The sequence below is a fragment of the Elephas maximus genome, chromosome 4 (assembly GCF_024166365.1).
Source record: "Elephas maximus indicus isolate mEleMax1 chromosome 4, mEleMax1 primary haplotype, whole genome shotgun sequence".
NCBI lineage: Eukaryota > Metazoa > Chordata > Mammalia > Proboscidea > Elephantidae > Elephas > Elephas maximus.
The window spans coordinates 187,919,194-187,933,237 of NC_064822.1; the positions used below are offsets into that span (position 1 = coordinate 187,919,194).

The window sequence follows — 14,044 nt, forward strand, 5'->3', positions numbered from 1 at the left end:
TCCTTGGAAAACCTACAGGGCAGTTCTACCCTCTCCTATAGGGTCGCTATGAGTCTGAATCAACTCGACGGCACACAACAACAACAGCAATCTTTACGGAGGCAGATTGCCCCATCCTCCTCCCGTGCAGTAGCTGGTGGGTTTGAATCACTGACCCTTCAGTTAGCAGCCGAGCGCCTTAACCACTGTGTCACCAGGGCTCCTATGTGACACACACCGATGGGTTTATTTAAGGCCAGAGTCAGTACCTTCCGCATACAGCACCAGGCGGTGAAAAGCTATTTCACAATTGCAAGGCGCCCAGATGTCCCAGTTTAGACTGAACACAGAGAGAAAAAGAGGAACCCCCCTCCCTACACTGACTGCTCAGAGACCAGGGGCTACTGGAAGGAGGGGGACCACAGGACAGCAGGGCACGGGTGTGGGGCCGGGTCCCCCAGGGGTCCAGCCTGAAGCGAGGGGAGCACCTGGGATGCCTGGAAACAAGCATGACACAGCAGGACGTTTTCACGGAGATAGAGGGCCCATGATGGATGAAGGGATGGACGCATAGTGGGAGCTGGCCCAGGAAGCCTTAGGCAGCTGAGCCCAGAACTCTGCTCACCTCCAGGGGCCTCCCTTGGGCCCTGCATGGGGGTGGGGTGGGGTCTGTGCCCAGGAGCCGGGTCAGCATGTCCAGAGCTGAGATGGAGGCTGAGGTGGGAGGGCCTGGGGAGGAGAGGGGCCTGGGGTGGTGGGCAGGGTAGGGCTCCTCCCCACCCTCCTCTCTACCAGGCTCAGGGGCCTCTCTCTTGCTTTGCCACCTCTCAGTCCCTCCCAGAACCTTAGAGGAGGCAGCGAACTGCCCTCCTCCTGCCCCATTGCCCTCCCAGCTGCTTTAAAAACATAAGGGTGGAAAGAAGAGAGAGACTTTAAAACTTCCTGAGCTGGTCAAGCCCGGTCCTTCCCAAGGAAGTCACTATGGGTCAATCAGCTGCCAGCTCAGCCGGCCTGGGGGCCCTGCATGGAGGACTGTTTTGTGGGCACACCAGACATAGGTGCCGGGCTGAGGTTTTCTGGAACCAGGCATTGGCTCGATGCCTCAGGGCAGAAGCATGGCCATGGGACACAAGACGGAGGAGACAGATGGGCAGAGAGGTAGTACCTCAGAGAATGACGCAGCTGTCAGCATCCCCCTGCGCCCAGCAGGTTCCCATGAACGAGACCTTCTGAGTTTTTAAGCGTTTTATCATTGGTGGTTCTCTTAAAGTCTCAAGAATCATTCCTGCAAAGACTCACGTTTTTATTTGCTCGGACTAAAGAGCGAGAGTGCCGGACGCAGCGGGCGGCCCCACTGCCAGAGAGGCCACAGCCTGGTGGTGGAGCCGGCAGTGCCGAGCCTGGGTCAGCAGCCGGCGGGGAAGGCGAGGCTTGGCTTGGGTTTAGGTTTTGTTTCTGAGGACACTCTGGAAAATTCATTTAACACCCCCCCCGCCCCGATTATATGATTTTATTAGTCTTGGGGACAGGCTGTGCGTTGTCTGTGTTGGGCGTGGCCGCCGCCCTACTGGAGGAAGGCCCGGAGGAAGTCATTGTAGGATATTTTTGAAGACAGCGTCTTGTCATAATACTCCAGGATGTGGAAAAAGTCTTCCTCGGAGAGGTTGATGCTGTACTGCCGCAGGACCTGGGCAGAGGAAGGGGCCCGTCAGGAGGCGGGCTGCCAGGACTGGCTGTGGCCCCCGGACCCTGCCCCTGGCCTCCACCTGGTCCTGGCCCTAGGACCCACTGACACTTTCTCCTCTGCCTGAACAGGAGATGCCCCAGGGCAGCCCAGCTCCGCAGGGTGGGTGTGAAACAGAAAGAGACAGTAGCTGGCTCCGGGGCAAATGGAAGATGCTGAGTCTCCCTTTCCTCCCCGCCACTTACCGAGGCCAAGGGCTCAGACCAGCCAGAGGGATGGAGAGAAAGGGACTGGAGTGGGCCCTAGTATGGCCCCCTAGGGAGTTGTGATTTGGCAATAATACAGCCTGTGGCAGAGGCTGCTAGATGCCCATCTGATATCAGCTTCCCTTCCTCCTCGGTAACAGCCCCGATTTCCTTCCAGACTGCTGTGTGTCCAGCCCAGAGGTGACCTTTCTCAGCCTCTCCTGTAGCTAGTGCTGGCCTCTGACCAGGTCTGGCCAGGGAACTGGAAGTGTGATGTTATATGGAACTTCTGGGAAGCCTCCTCTAAAGGCAAGGGGCATGCCCGTCCTCTCTTTTCTCTTCTTCTTGGTGCCTGGAATATGGAAATGATGCTGGGGCACCAGCAGCCATTTTGGACCATGAGGCATCCTTGAGGAAGGAACCCAGATGTTGAGCCTGGTTGACCGCTCAGCTGCCACGCCAGCTCTGGACCGCCTACCACTGGACTTCTTTTATGTGAGGGACAAGCTTCCACCTTGTTTAATTTGCTGTTACTTTTTCCCATTATATGTAGCTGAAACAGATTCTACTAGGTAAAAGTAAAGATCAAGTTTCCTATCTGCATTTGTGCTGTCATGTATTTCTAAGAGAAGACTAGGAAGTGAGAAGGCCCCGAGGTTCCCTCGAGCCAGCAGTAGGCTGAGCCCGGCCTACAGGACAGAGGTCAGCTGGCCTGGCTGTCAGGCCCATGAGTTGAGAACGGAAAAGAAAATCGAGCCTGCTGTCTGAGAAGGGGAATCCCTGAGTGGTGCAAACAGTTAATATACTTGACTGCTAACTGAAGGGTTGGAGGTTCGAGTCCACCCAGAGGTGCCTCGGAAGGAAGGCCTGGTAATCTACTTCCAAAAATCAGCCATGGAAGACCCTACGGAGCATAGTTCTACTCTGACACACTTGGAGTCACCAAGAGTCGGAACCGACTAGACAGCGGCTTGGTTTCCGTGCAAGAAGGGGGCCACCCCCATCTGCTCCCCGACTCTAGCCCCACTGGGGGCAAGGTCTCCATTTCTATTGCCCTCTCTGCACTGCAACCCACCCCAAATTCCTGGGAAGTTGCCTGAAAAGGAAACGAACAGACCCTTGCCTACTTCGTCCCTTCTCTCACAAAGCCTGAAGGAGAATCCGGGGCCAGGAGTCTTACTGGACCCAAAATGAATGTGAACTTGAAAGCTGCTTGGGGCCTTGGCCAGGCAGGGGGAGGGGCACTGAGGGCCCACGATTTGGAAATATTTACCGCCAGGTCTGGGCTCCGCTTGGCTGGATGCAGCCTGGGTGCGGCCCCACTGTGTGCTGTGGGGCTGGGTTTCTCTGTGCAGGCCCCTGGGAGGCCCACTGAGCCACAGAGGTGAGTGCGGCCCCACTGTGTGCTATCACCCACTGTGCGCTGTGGGGCTGGGTTTCTCTGTGCAGGCCCCTGGGAGGAGCGCCCAGCCACAGAGGTGAGTACGGCCCCACTGTGTGCTATCACCCACTGTGCGCTGTGGGGCTGGGCGTTCGAGTACATGGTGAGCCCAGCACGGGGCCCTCGGTGAGCTGGGACCTGCCCCGCCTGCCTGCCCTCGCCCCCCCAACTGCTGTTAATCTTCTAGGTTTACAGTTTAAAGAAAGGTTGGTTTCCGGTTTATTTTTCAGGCTTTTAGTCTGAAGCACAGATAAACCACAGAGTACAACTTCTGTAAGGGCATCCCCAGCCTTGTTTGTCTCCCTGCATGTCTTGACTGGGATTTTTTTTTTTCTCTGAGTGTACTATTTACTTTATCTAATGTTCCAGACCTCAATTGTTTTCTTAACCTCACTGGTTGGGAGTGGGGGCGGAAGGAGTGAGGCGTGGGCAAGAACCTGCCAATTAACAGCACACAGTGGGTGATAGCACACAGTGGGCCCTCATTCACCTCTGTGGCTCAGTGGGCCTCCCAGGGGCCTACACAGAGAAACCCAGCCCCACAGCACAATCAGCTTCACCCTGGAGCATAGCCTTTCTGTACTCGGGATGAGGTACTACAGGCTATCAGAGGTGAGGCAGAGATTCCCCTGGAGGGGCATTTGGGGTGAGGAGCCCTGGCTGCTGGGAATGGGGTCAAGGCTTCGTGCAGATCATGCTTCAGTTCAGAAGGGTTTTTTTCCTCCCTGGGTGCGTTAAAGGCACGAGGGCCCCAGGAGGGTTGGGACTCTGGGTAGGAGAACTGCTTAGCACAGTCGCGCTGCTGGGAGGTGAGCTGGCTCTGGCCACAGGGTGGGCGGTGGGAGTGGGGAGAGAGCAGAGGTGAGGAGGGAGGGACCGGGGTGGTAGGGCTGGGGTCTGTGGCCCTCTGAGTAGCCATTCCTGGGACCTGTTTTTCCCTTGATGTGTTCTGTGGGTCCTGGGAGGCGGGGGAACAGCCCTGCGCACCCCCGCCCCCCGTAGGGATGGAAAAAAGGCACAGACCATGCCTGGGGCCTAGCTGGTGGCTCCAATATCAGTGAGTGGCTGGTCAGAGTGGACCAGGAAGGTACAGGGTGCTCCTGCAGGATTCTAGAAACTTCTGGGGAGGAGGACATGGAATCTGCAGGCAAGGGGTAAGGGGATCCAGGCCTTAATAACTTGGGGGTCCCAAGAAAGTGAGGTCAGGGACAGCTGGTCACACCTGGCTTTCGGTGAGGTGAGGGGGGATCCTCTTTGGAGGTTTTCCGGCCGCCGGTGTGACCTCTGCCCCTGCCCAGGGCCCGGATGCACAGGTGCGCTCACCTTCCTGAAGTCTGCCACGCTCAGGAGCCCTGTCCCGCCCTGGTCGTAGGCTTTGAAGGTACGCCGCATCGGCCGCCAGCAGTGCGTGATTTTGGGCTGAATCCGCAGCAAAGCCGAGTAAAAGGAGGATGTCTCAATACCAGCTTCTTTCTGGAAAACAAGAGGGGCTGAGGAAGGCGCTTTGAATGGGAATGGGGGAGTGAGGCGGGCGTGGGCGTGACAGGGCCTGGAACTTCCTCTCCTGGGCCCTACTCCTGAGCCCCAGCCCCCTGGCTCTCAGTCCAGAATGGATTCTGGAAGCAGAACTCACCGTCCAGCATCACCCCAGCCCTGTTCCTCAGTACACGTCTCCGTGTTGGGGCTGCTTAACAGCAGGGTCTCAATCAGCGCCCCTCTTCCTGCCCCCACGGAGTCCCTGGTGGTGCAAATGGCTGTTGTGCTCTGCTGCTAACTGAAAGGCTGGTGGTTCGAGTCCACCTAGAGGTGCCTTGAAACAAAGGCCAGTGATCTGCTCTGAACAGTCAGCTGCTGAGAGCCCTGTGGAGCGCAGTTCTGCTCGGATGCGCACGGAGCGCCAAGAGCTGGAGATGCCTCGGAGGCAACTGCTTGGTTTCTGCCCCTGAACCCCCCGAAGAAGGTGGGTCTATTTATTCCCATTTTACGGATTGAGAAATGGAGGCTCAGGGAGGTGACAAAACAGGATCAGGACGATTGGAGCTGTGACTCCAACACACGGGAGGCCATGCCACCTCACAGGAGTGAGAGAGCCCAGGCAGATACCCGGCCAGTTTCAACACACTTTGAGAAAAAAAAAAAAAAAAAAAAGATTTCAGTTTGGGTCTTCTAGTAGATTCTGAGAGCTTAAAAAAATCCTAAAGGTTGTAATTATATCTAGTAATTAGACAGTACACGACACTGATTATTTCGTTCAGGTGCTACTGAATTGAAAACAAGACGTTTTAGCTTCACACAGCCCTGAAGCGTGTCTGAGTATCTCACCAGGGCCTTAAGGGCAGCTTGGACTTCCTCTTTCAGTGCCATCAGTTCTCGATCATATTCTACCTCCTGAAATGGTCGAATGTTGACCAATTCTTTTTGGTACAGTGGCTCTGTGTGTATTCCTTCCATCTTCTTTAGATGCTTCCTGCGTCATTTAATATTTTCGTGTAGAATCCTTCCATATTGCAATTTGAGGCTTGAATTTTTTCGTCTGTTCTTTCAGCTTGAGCAATGCTGAGTGCGTTCTTCCGTTTTGGTTTTTTCTAACTCCAGTTCCTTGCACGAGTTATAATACTTTGTTTTCTCAAGCTGCCCTTTTAAATCTTCTGTTCAGCTCTTTGACTTCATCATTTCTTCCCTTCGCTTTAGCTGCTCTGCGTTGAAGAACAAGTTTGAGAGTTTCTTCTGACATCCGTTTTGGTCTTTTCTTTCTTTCCTGTCTTTTCAATGACCTCTTGCTTTCTTCATGTGTGATGTCCTCCCACAACTCGTCTGGTCTTCGGCCATTAATGTTCAATGAGTCAATTCTATTCTTGCGATGGTCTCTAAATTCAGGTGGGAAATACTCAAGGTTGTACTTTGGGTCTCATGGACTTGTTCTAGTTTTCTTCAGTTTCAACTTGAACTTGCATATGAGCAATTGATGGTCGGCTCCACAGTCAGCCGTGGCCTTGTTCTGACTGATGATATTGAGTTTCTCCGTTGTCTCTTTCCACAGATGTAGTCAATTTGATTCCTGTGTATTCCATCTGTCGAGGTCCAGGTGCATAGCCGTTTGTATTGTTGAAAACAAACTATTTGCAGTGAAGAAGTCGTCGGTCTTGCAAAATTCTATCATTGGATCTCCTGTGTCATTTCTGTCACTGAGGCCATATTTTCTAACTACTGGTCCTTCTTTGTTTCCAACTTTCGCATTCCAATCACCAGTAATTATCAATGCATCCTGATTGCATGTTTGATCAATTCAGACTGCAGAAATTGGTGAAAATCTTCAATTTCCTCATCTTTGGCATTAGTGGTTGGTGAGTAAACTTGAATAATAGCGGTATTAACTGCTCTTCCTTGTAGGCATACGGATATTATCCTTTCACTGACAGCATTGTACTTTAAGATAGATCATGAAATGTTCTTTTTGACTATGAATATGACACCGTTGCTCTTCAATTTGTCATTCCTGGAATAGTAGACCATTATCATTATCTGATTCAACATGGCCAATACCAGTCCATTTCAGCTCACTAATCCTGGGCAAATAATCCGAGAAGCTGGTCTATATGAAGAAGAACGAGGCATCAGGATTGGAGGAAGACTCATTAACAACCTGCGTTATGCAGATGAAACAACCTTTCTTGCTGAAAGTGAAGAGGACTTGAAGCACTTACTAATGAAGATCAAAGACCACAGCCTTCCGTATGTATTACACCTCAACATAAAGAAAACAAACATCCTCACAACTGGACCAATGAGGAAAATCATGATAAATGGAGAAAAGATTGAAGTTGTCAAGGATTTCATTTTACTTGGATCCACAATCAACACCCATGGAAGCAGCAGTCAAGAAATCAAAAGTTGTATCACATTGGGCAAATCTGCTGCAAAAGAAATGAGAAAGCTGGACAATGAATAAGGAAGACTGAAGAAGAATTGGCACCTTTGATTTGTGGTGCTGGTGAAGAATGTAGAATATACCACAGGCTGTCAAAAGAACGAACAAATCTGTCTTGGAAGAAGTACAACCAGAATGCTCCTTAGAAGCGAGGATGGTGAAACTTGGTCTTAGGTACTTTGGACATGTTATCGGAGGAACCAGTCCCTGGAGAAGGATATCATGCTTTGTAAAGTAGAGAGTCAGTGAAAAAGAGGAAGGCCCTCAATGAGATAGATTGACACAGTGGCTAGAACAATGAATGCAAGCATACCAACGATCACGAAGATGGTGAGGACTGATCAGTGTTTCGTTCTGTCGTGCACAGGGTCACTATGAGCCGGAACCAACTTGATGGCACCTAACAACATCAACGATGCCTAGGATATTGATCTCTATGCTTTCCGTTTCATTTTTGACAACTTCCTATTTTCTTAGATTCTTCTTTGTACATTCCACGTTCCCGTTATTAATGGATGTTTGCAGTTGTTTCTTCTCATTTTGAGTCATTCCACGTCAGCAGCTGAAGGTTCCAAAAGCTTGACTCCATCCGTGTCATTAATGTCACCTCTACTTTGAGGAGGCAGCTCTTCCCCAGTCATCTTCTGAATGGCTTCCAACCTGAGGTGCTTGTCTTCCGGCACTGTATCAGACAATGTTCTGCTGCTGTTCGCAAGGTTTTCACTGGCCGATGTTATTAGAAGTAGAGTGCCAGGTCTTTCTTCCTAGTCTGTCTTAGTCTTGAAGCTCCACCAAGAGCTGTCCGCCATGGGTAACCCTGCTGGTATATGAAATACTGATGGCTAGCCTCCAGCATCACAGCAACACACGAAACACCACGGTATAACACACTGACAGACAAGTGGTGGGACATGGCCGTACACAACACAAATCGGCACAGAATTAAACTGCTTTCAATTTTCACACCATTTAGCACCTATGATGGAAACTCACCAGGTACCCCATGTTTTCGTTAGCAGCCAATTTTCCAAATCAGCTCTACTGCATCCTTGGGAGAGAATGAACGCTATGCCCACCTGCTCTCCTTTTGTATACGTCTGACTGGCGAAGGGTTCCTGTCCCAGGACACTACAACAAACCCTCCCAGGAAGGAACCCTACGCCTCTGGCTCTGGCTCTGGCCTTGCAGGGAAAGGTAAGGGCCAAACTCTCCACCCCAAAGGGAGGTCTTTTCTGCTGCTGAAGGTTGAGAGAAATCCACCAAATCACTAGGAAGGGTCCCTGTTAGCTCCTCTCTGGGAGGCAGTGGACTTGGGCTCCAGGCTCAGCGGTAGAATCCTAGCCCTCCTGCGGGGTATCCTGGTTTGATCCCCTGCCAATGCGCTTCACCGTCACCATCATCCGTCTGTCAGTGGAGGCTCACGTGCCATTATGATGCTGAACAGGTTTCGGCAGAGCTTCCAGACTAAGATGGACTAAGAAGAAAGACCTAGCAGTCTACTTCCGAAAAATCAGCCAGTGAATACCCTATGGATCAGAACGGTCCATCCACAACCGACCAAGCAGATGGCACAGTACTGGGCAGTGTTTGGTTCTGCTGTGCGTGGGGTCACCGTAAGTTGGTGGCCGACATGATGGCAGCTAACAACAACGACAACAACAACCAGGCTTAGGAGGCCTTGGCAGCAGAGGGGATGAGGACGGCAACAAGGAGCAGGGCAGGGGCCCAGGCACAGTGCTGGCCCCACTCTCTCCTAGGAAAGCTGCTGAGCCGTCTTGTGACCGGCAGCCTCACCATGGTGTCCAGTGTGAGGCTCTTCTGATGGAACAGCCGGAGGACTATGTCAGCCAAGCTCGGGCGAATGAGACTGGGGCTGTGGGGTGAGCATGGGTGCACTGGGGGCATGCTGGCCGTCCTGGAGTCCTCTCTGCTCGACCCTTGTAACACTTGCAGCCCAGTGCTCCCTGAGTGCCCACGGGCGACCTGCTGAGACAGGGAAGCGGCTGGAGGGGGGCACCTCGAGCTCTCCCCGCAGAGGCACCTGGGGCCACCTGGCAGACTCCACCTCATTTGCACACTGCCTGCCTCATCAGAGCCTGCAGACCTCCTTCTCGTTTACAGAGGGGGAAACTGAGGCCCAGAGGGGCGGAGGAAGGCAGGAGCTGGCAGAGTCTTCCCATACTCCTCCGGCTACGTCCCGGGCCCTGCAAACCCCTGAGGAGGGCAGCCTTTCCCGTGTTCTAGAAAACTCAGCCAGTGGGAGAACTGTCTCAGTTTTATGTTTTTCTTCCCCAAATGTGGCCTGGGCCCTTGAAGCTTGCTCCTGCTTGTCTGAACTAGAAACGATGCTAGATGGTACCTGATTTTGCACAAAATTATAAGTTTACCTGTGTGGAAACTTTCTGCAGGTACTCTATGTTAGCTGAACTACCTCACTCCATTTCCTCAATTACTGACTGCTGCCTGAGGGGTGTGAGGTGGGGTGGGGTGGGGTGGGGACAGGGAGGGCTGCTGGCCCAGCTCTGCCCCTACCCTGGTCCCAGCTGAGCCAAAGGCGAGTGGAATCAGCTGCGTCTGCTCCCCAAATCGAGACTGCCAGTTGTACTTGTTATTTAATTCAATTTACCGTAATTCAGTGTTACATAGTGTGACATAAATCTGACAGAATATGGGCATGAAAACAGCGACGTTTTTGGCTGCCTGTTTGGGAACGGCTCGAAGAAGAGGAATGAGTGAAAACTCTGTGGTTGAACCGGGCATGGGTGAGAAGGAGAAAAGTGTCACGGCTGAGAACTGAGGGTGCAATTCCAGAAGAGTGTACTCGGTTGCTACTTAAGTGTCTTTAGGTTCTCGTTCCTCTTCGAAGACACAGAAGATTGTAGACAGTGCATTGTGGGCATGCCTTATGCAAGAAAGATGACCAGAGACGCCAAGCCACGCCCTACGCTTGAACAAACGGTCTGGCCCTGCCTCAACGGTTGATGAATATATTTAGATAAACAGGAGCAAGCATCCAAGGTATCAGTACACATCTGTGTTGACGTGAACAATGGTGAACTTTGCTTGGATTCCAGCTGGCCAATTACCACTCCCCACAGCTTTGTAGAAGTGGCTGACGTGGTAGCTGACCATTTATCACAGGGATATTTCACGGTCACCTGAGTAAGTCTGAGAACCCAGTCCCCTGGGTCCCAGTCTGGGGTCTCTAAACCCTTATAGGTTCCAGAAGGAGGGAAAGTATCTGAACTATTTTCAAGGAGGGAAGGACCTGAGCTGTTTCCAATGTCCAATGTCAAAGATGGCGACCGTATCTTTACCGCCAAGCCCTCGCCTCCAAGCCAGTGCTCCCTGACACACTAAGCTGCGGGCTTTCAGCCTGGTCTACAGTTCTGAAAATGTGCCTGGTACTTATACTGATCTTTAAGCAAAGAAGAAAATAGGGCAACGAAGCACTGTTTGGCAAATATACACGTATAGAGAATATCTGGGCAGGTATCTGTGGGAAGGCAGCAGCCAGAAGGGGACATTTGGCAGATGAGCCTACAAGACCCAGGGAGTCCTCGCTGGAGGCAGAGCTGGGCTGGGCTTGGACCAGGGACCCCTCTCCTGGAGGAGCTGGATGCCCACCTGCTGTAGGCAGCGACGAATCCACGTTTGCAATGAATTGAGCAAAAGGAGAGAGCCTTTCCCACCAGACCCACGCACTGTGTGAGAACGACTTACATACCATTTTATGCATATTTTGAATTTTCATCCTCTGCATCAGCGACGTCTCCTTGGCTTTTAACAGGAGGACACAGCTCTGGATGAAGTCGCAATAAGCAAATTTACCATTGTTCTTTAAGTCGTACTTGACAATGAGCTGCTGGCTCTCCTCCTTGCTTATGTCCAGGTTGAATTTCTCCACGAGCGCTAAAGACAAGAACACCAGTTCAGTGCGTGGTCGTTAGTTCATTCATTCTTTCATTCGTTCAGTCATCCAACATTTGCTGGGGCGCTTTCTCTGCTCTAGGCCCTGGCTGGGTCCTCCCGGGGCTCACAGTGGGTGGAAAGACAGATAGCTACGGGACAAACTAAGTGACGTAAGGAAGGCTACGGCAGTCCTGCTGGGCTCACGCTGTCCTGCCTATAGTCCCAGATCTGTACAGTCACAAAGACACCACAACGCAGGACGGACGTGGCGCTGAGGAGCCACAACACACTGAGCAGCAGAGAAAGTGGACAACAGTGGGGGTTGCAAAGGACAGGAGCTACCTGAGCAAAGGCTTGGCGTTCAGGGCAGAGACTGAAGTCTGGGGTGGGAGGGGAACAGGAAGGTTCTCCGTGCTCGTGTGTGAGGCCAGCAGGGGCTGGGTTGTGGGCAGCCTTTACGGCCCCACCAGGGAATTCTGAGGTGGCCCCTGAAAACCTTTTTCCACTGGGGTTTGGAGGCACAGTACAAGGGTCTGTTAGGTTGTGTGAATTCACACAATTTGAGTTTTCACTTCAGTGATGACCTAAAGAAGCCCTGGTGGCACAGTGGTTAAGTGACAGGGCTGCTAATCAAAAGGTTGGCAGTTCGAATCCACGAGCTTCTCCTTGGAAGCCTTATGGGGCAGTTCCACTCCGTCCTACAGGGTTGCTATGAGTCGGAATAGACTCGACAGCAACTGATTTTTTAACGGATGATCTAAAATGCATGCAACTCATAATCCGAATACAGAAAGCAAGTGCCATGCAGTTTCAGTCTGGGCTTGGCATTTTGATCAGGAACCTGTTGATGCCCACGTGGCAGGGAGGTGAGCCTGGCTGTCCCTAGGCTGGCAGATCTTAATGTCTGGGTACCAACACTCAGCCCAAGCCTTGCCCGTGTGCTCATAGTGGCTCTTCTACCAGTTGTAAAGACGCAACTGCTGTTGGAGGGATAACTCACAATTGAAAGAGACTTACCTAGGGTAAGACTTTAGTTTCTTAAGTTTAATAAATTGAGACTTTGATTTGAGTTCATGAAAGCAATAGACTGTCGAGGAGCAGAACACTGCTCCAATTGTTGAGGTTAAGGAGGAAAATCAACAGACGTGGACTTGATCTAAATGATCTAAATGATCAAGTCCTTCAAGCCGAGCCCAGGCCAGGAGACGGTGCCGTGCATTGTGCAGATGGAGGCTTGTTTGCTCTTGCACAGAGGGAGGCAGGAGAACAAGGCCATCCAGGCCTGGTTGGGGAGATGTGTGGAACCTAACAGAACTGTCAGTAGATACTTCTGATAACCCAACTTGCAGATGGCCGTCAGCAGTGGAGAGAAAATACAGAATGACTTATAAAAATCAATCAGTGTTTTTGCTCTAAAATACTGTATTTTGGATGCACTGTTAAAGGAGTCCCAAGGTGTTGCCAATGGTTAACCAAAAGGTTGGAGGTTCGAGTCCACCAGGGATGCCTTGCAAGAAAGGCCTGGTGATTTCTTCTGAAAAATCAGCCATTGTAAACTATGAGCACACTTCTACTCTGACACACATGGAGTGCCATGAGTTGGAAGTGACTCAAAGGCACACACACACACACAGTTACAGTCTGACCAAGCTCTCAGAACAATGGGTTGTGGCTTAAAGAAGCTCACAATTAAAAAGAAAAAGCAATAGTACTGATAACGACAACAACTCAAGTTACGGTTCATCACACTCAAATTCAAAAGAAGTCACTAAAAAACAAGGGACTCTCAGACATGCATTAAAAACAACACTGCTGGCTTGGTTTCAGCAAAACATGTCACATTAAACCAACGCACCAGCATTTCTTTGATTATTACTGATTTCATATTTTTATACTTAATTGATAAGCCTCTTAAAATAAAAGTTATTCACTGAAAGAGTTTACACTTGTTTTGTACATTGTTAAGTGATGGTTGTTGTAAAAGTAATCTACATCAGTACTGAAACTTCTCCAATGTACGGACTGTACAGTAGACCAGAAAACAGGCAGCTAAAGGAGACTTCTAAGCAGCCGAGCGACATGGTCAGGTTTACGTTTCTGCAACGTCAAGTGTCGCAGACAAATCCACAACAATGAATGCAAGCATACAACCAACTGGTTTAATTTTCAAAGATTTATCAGAGTGACGCTGTTGTGGTTGTTAGGTCCTATCAGCTTGACTTCGACTCACAGCCACCTCACGTGGCAGAGCAGAACTTCCCCATAGGATTTTCTAGGCTGTAAGAACCAGATCACTAGGTCTTTCTCCCCGTGGAGCCATTGGGTAGGTTTGAACTGCCAACCTTTTGGTTAGTGCTGAGTGATTAACCTATCAAAGTAATACATGATGAAAAACTAAACGATATGAAAGAGTGGATGTTGACGTGAATGGAGCCCCTGGAGTTGTACAATGGGTGGGTCTGAGCGTCCCCATCTGTCCCACACCCCGCACCTTTCCCTACCACCCACGACCCCATTGCCATCAGCTGTCAAAGTTTATTCACATTTACATTCTGTCCTGCGATCCTAACCAAGTCTGTGATTTCTCCATGAGCTGATTCTAACGCTGAAAGTCAATGGCACATTTGCTTGTCAGGACTATGTCAATCTGTGGCAGGTGGCGTGCTAGGAATTCTTGTCCCTCGGTACTTTTGTTTAGCGAGGTGCCTAGGCTGCCATCTTGACCCAGACATTCCCTACTGGCTCCCCATTCTAGCCCTCCCTCACCCCACAATGGGGTATGGATTTGCCCATTGAGAACACCTCTCGCCAACAGGAGGTGACAATGTATTATTGGCCGAATGCATAACCGAGAC

At 51.0% G+C, this 14,044-nt stretch overlaps 1 protein-coding gene across 5 annotated transcripts in view; it reads right to left on the reverse strand.

Annotated features, from left to right (window-relative positions):
- Positions 1-1,270: 1,270 nt before the first annotated feature.
- Positions 1,271-14,044, reverse strand: part of EFCAB6 (EF-hand calcium binding domain 6) — a 381,524-nt gene continuing 368,750 nt past the window's right edge. For all 5 annotated transcript variants that reach the window (XM_049884609.1, XM_049884607.1, XM_049884608.1 and 2 more), the window contains 3 exons: positions 11,005-11,189; positions 4,673-4,822; positions 1,271-1,666 (listed from right to left, as the gene is read on the reverse strand). In XM_049884609.1, the coding sequence (XP_049740566.1) occupies positions 1,544-1,666; positions 4,673-4,822; positions 11,005-11,189 (458 nt within the window). In that variant the 3' untranslated portion in view covers positions 1,271-1,543. The remainder of the gene's footprint in view (positions 1,667-4,672; positions 4,823-11,004; positions 11,190-14,044) is intronic.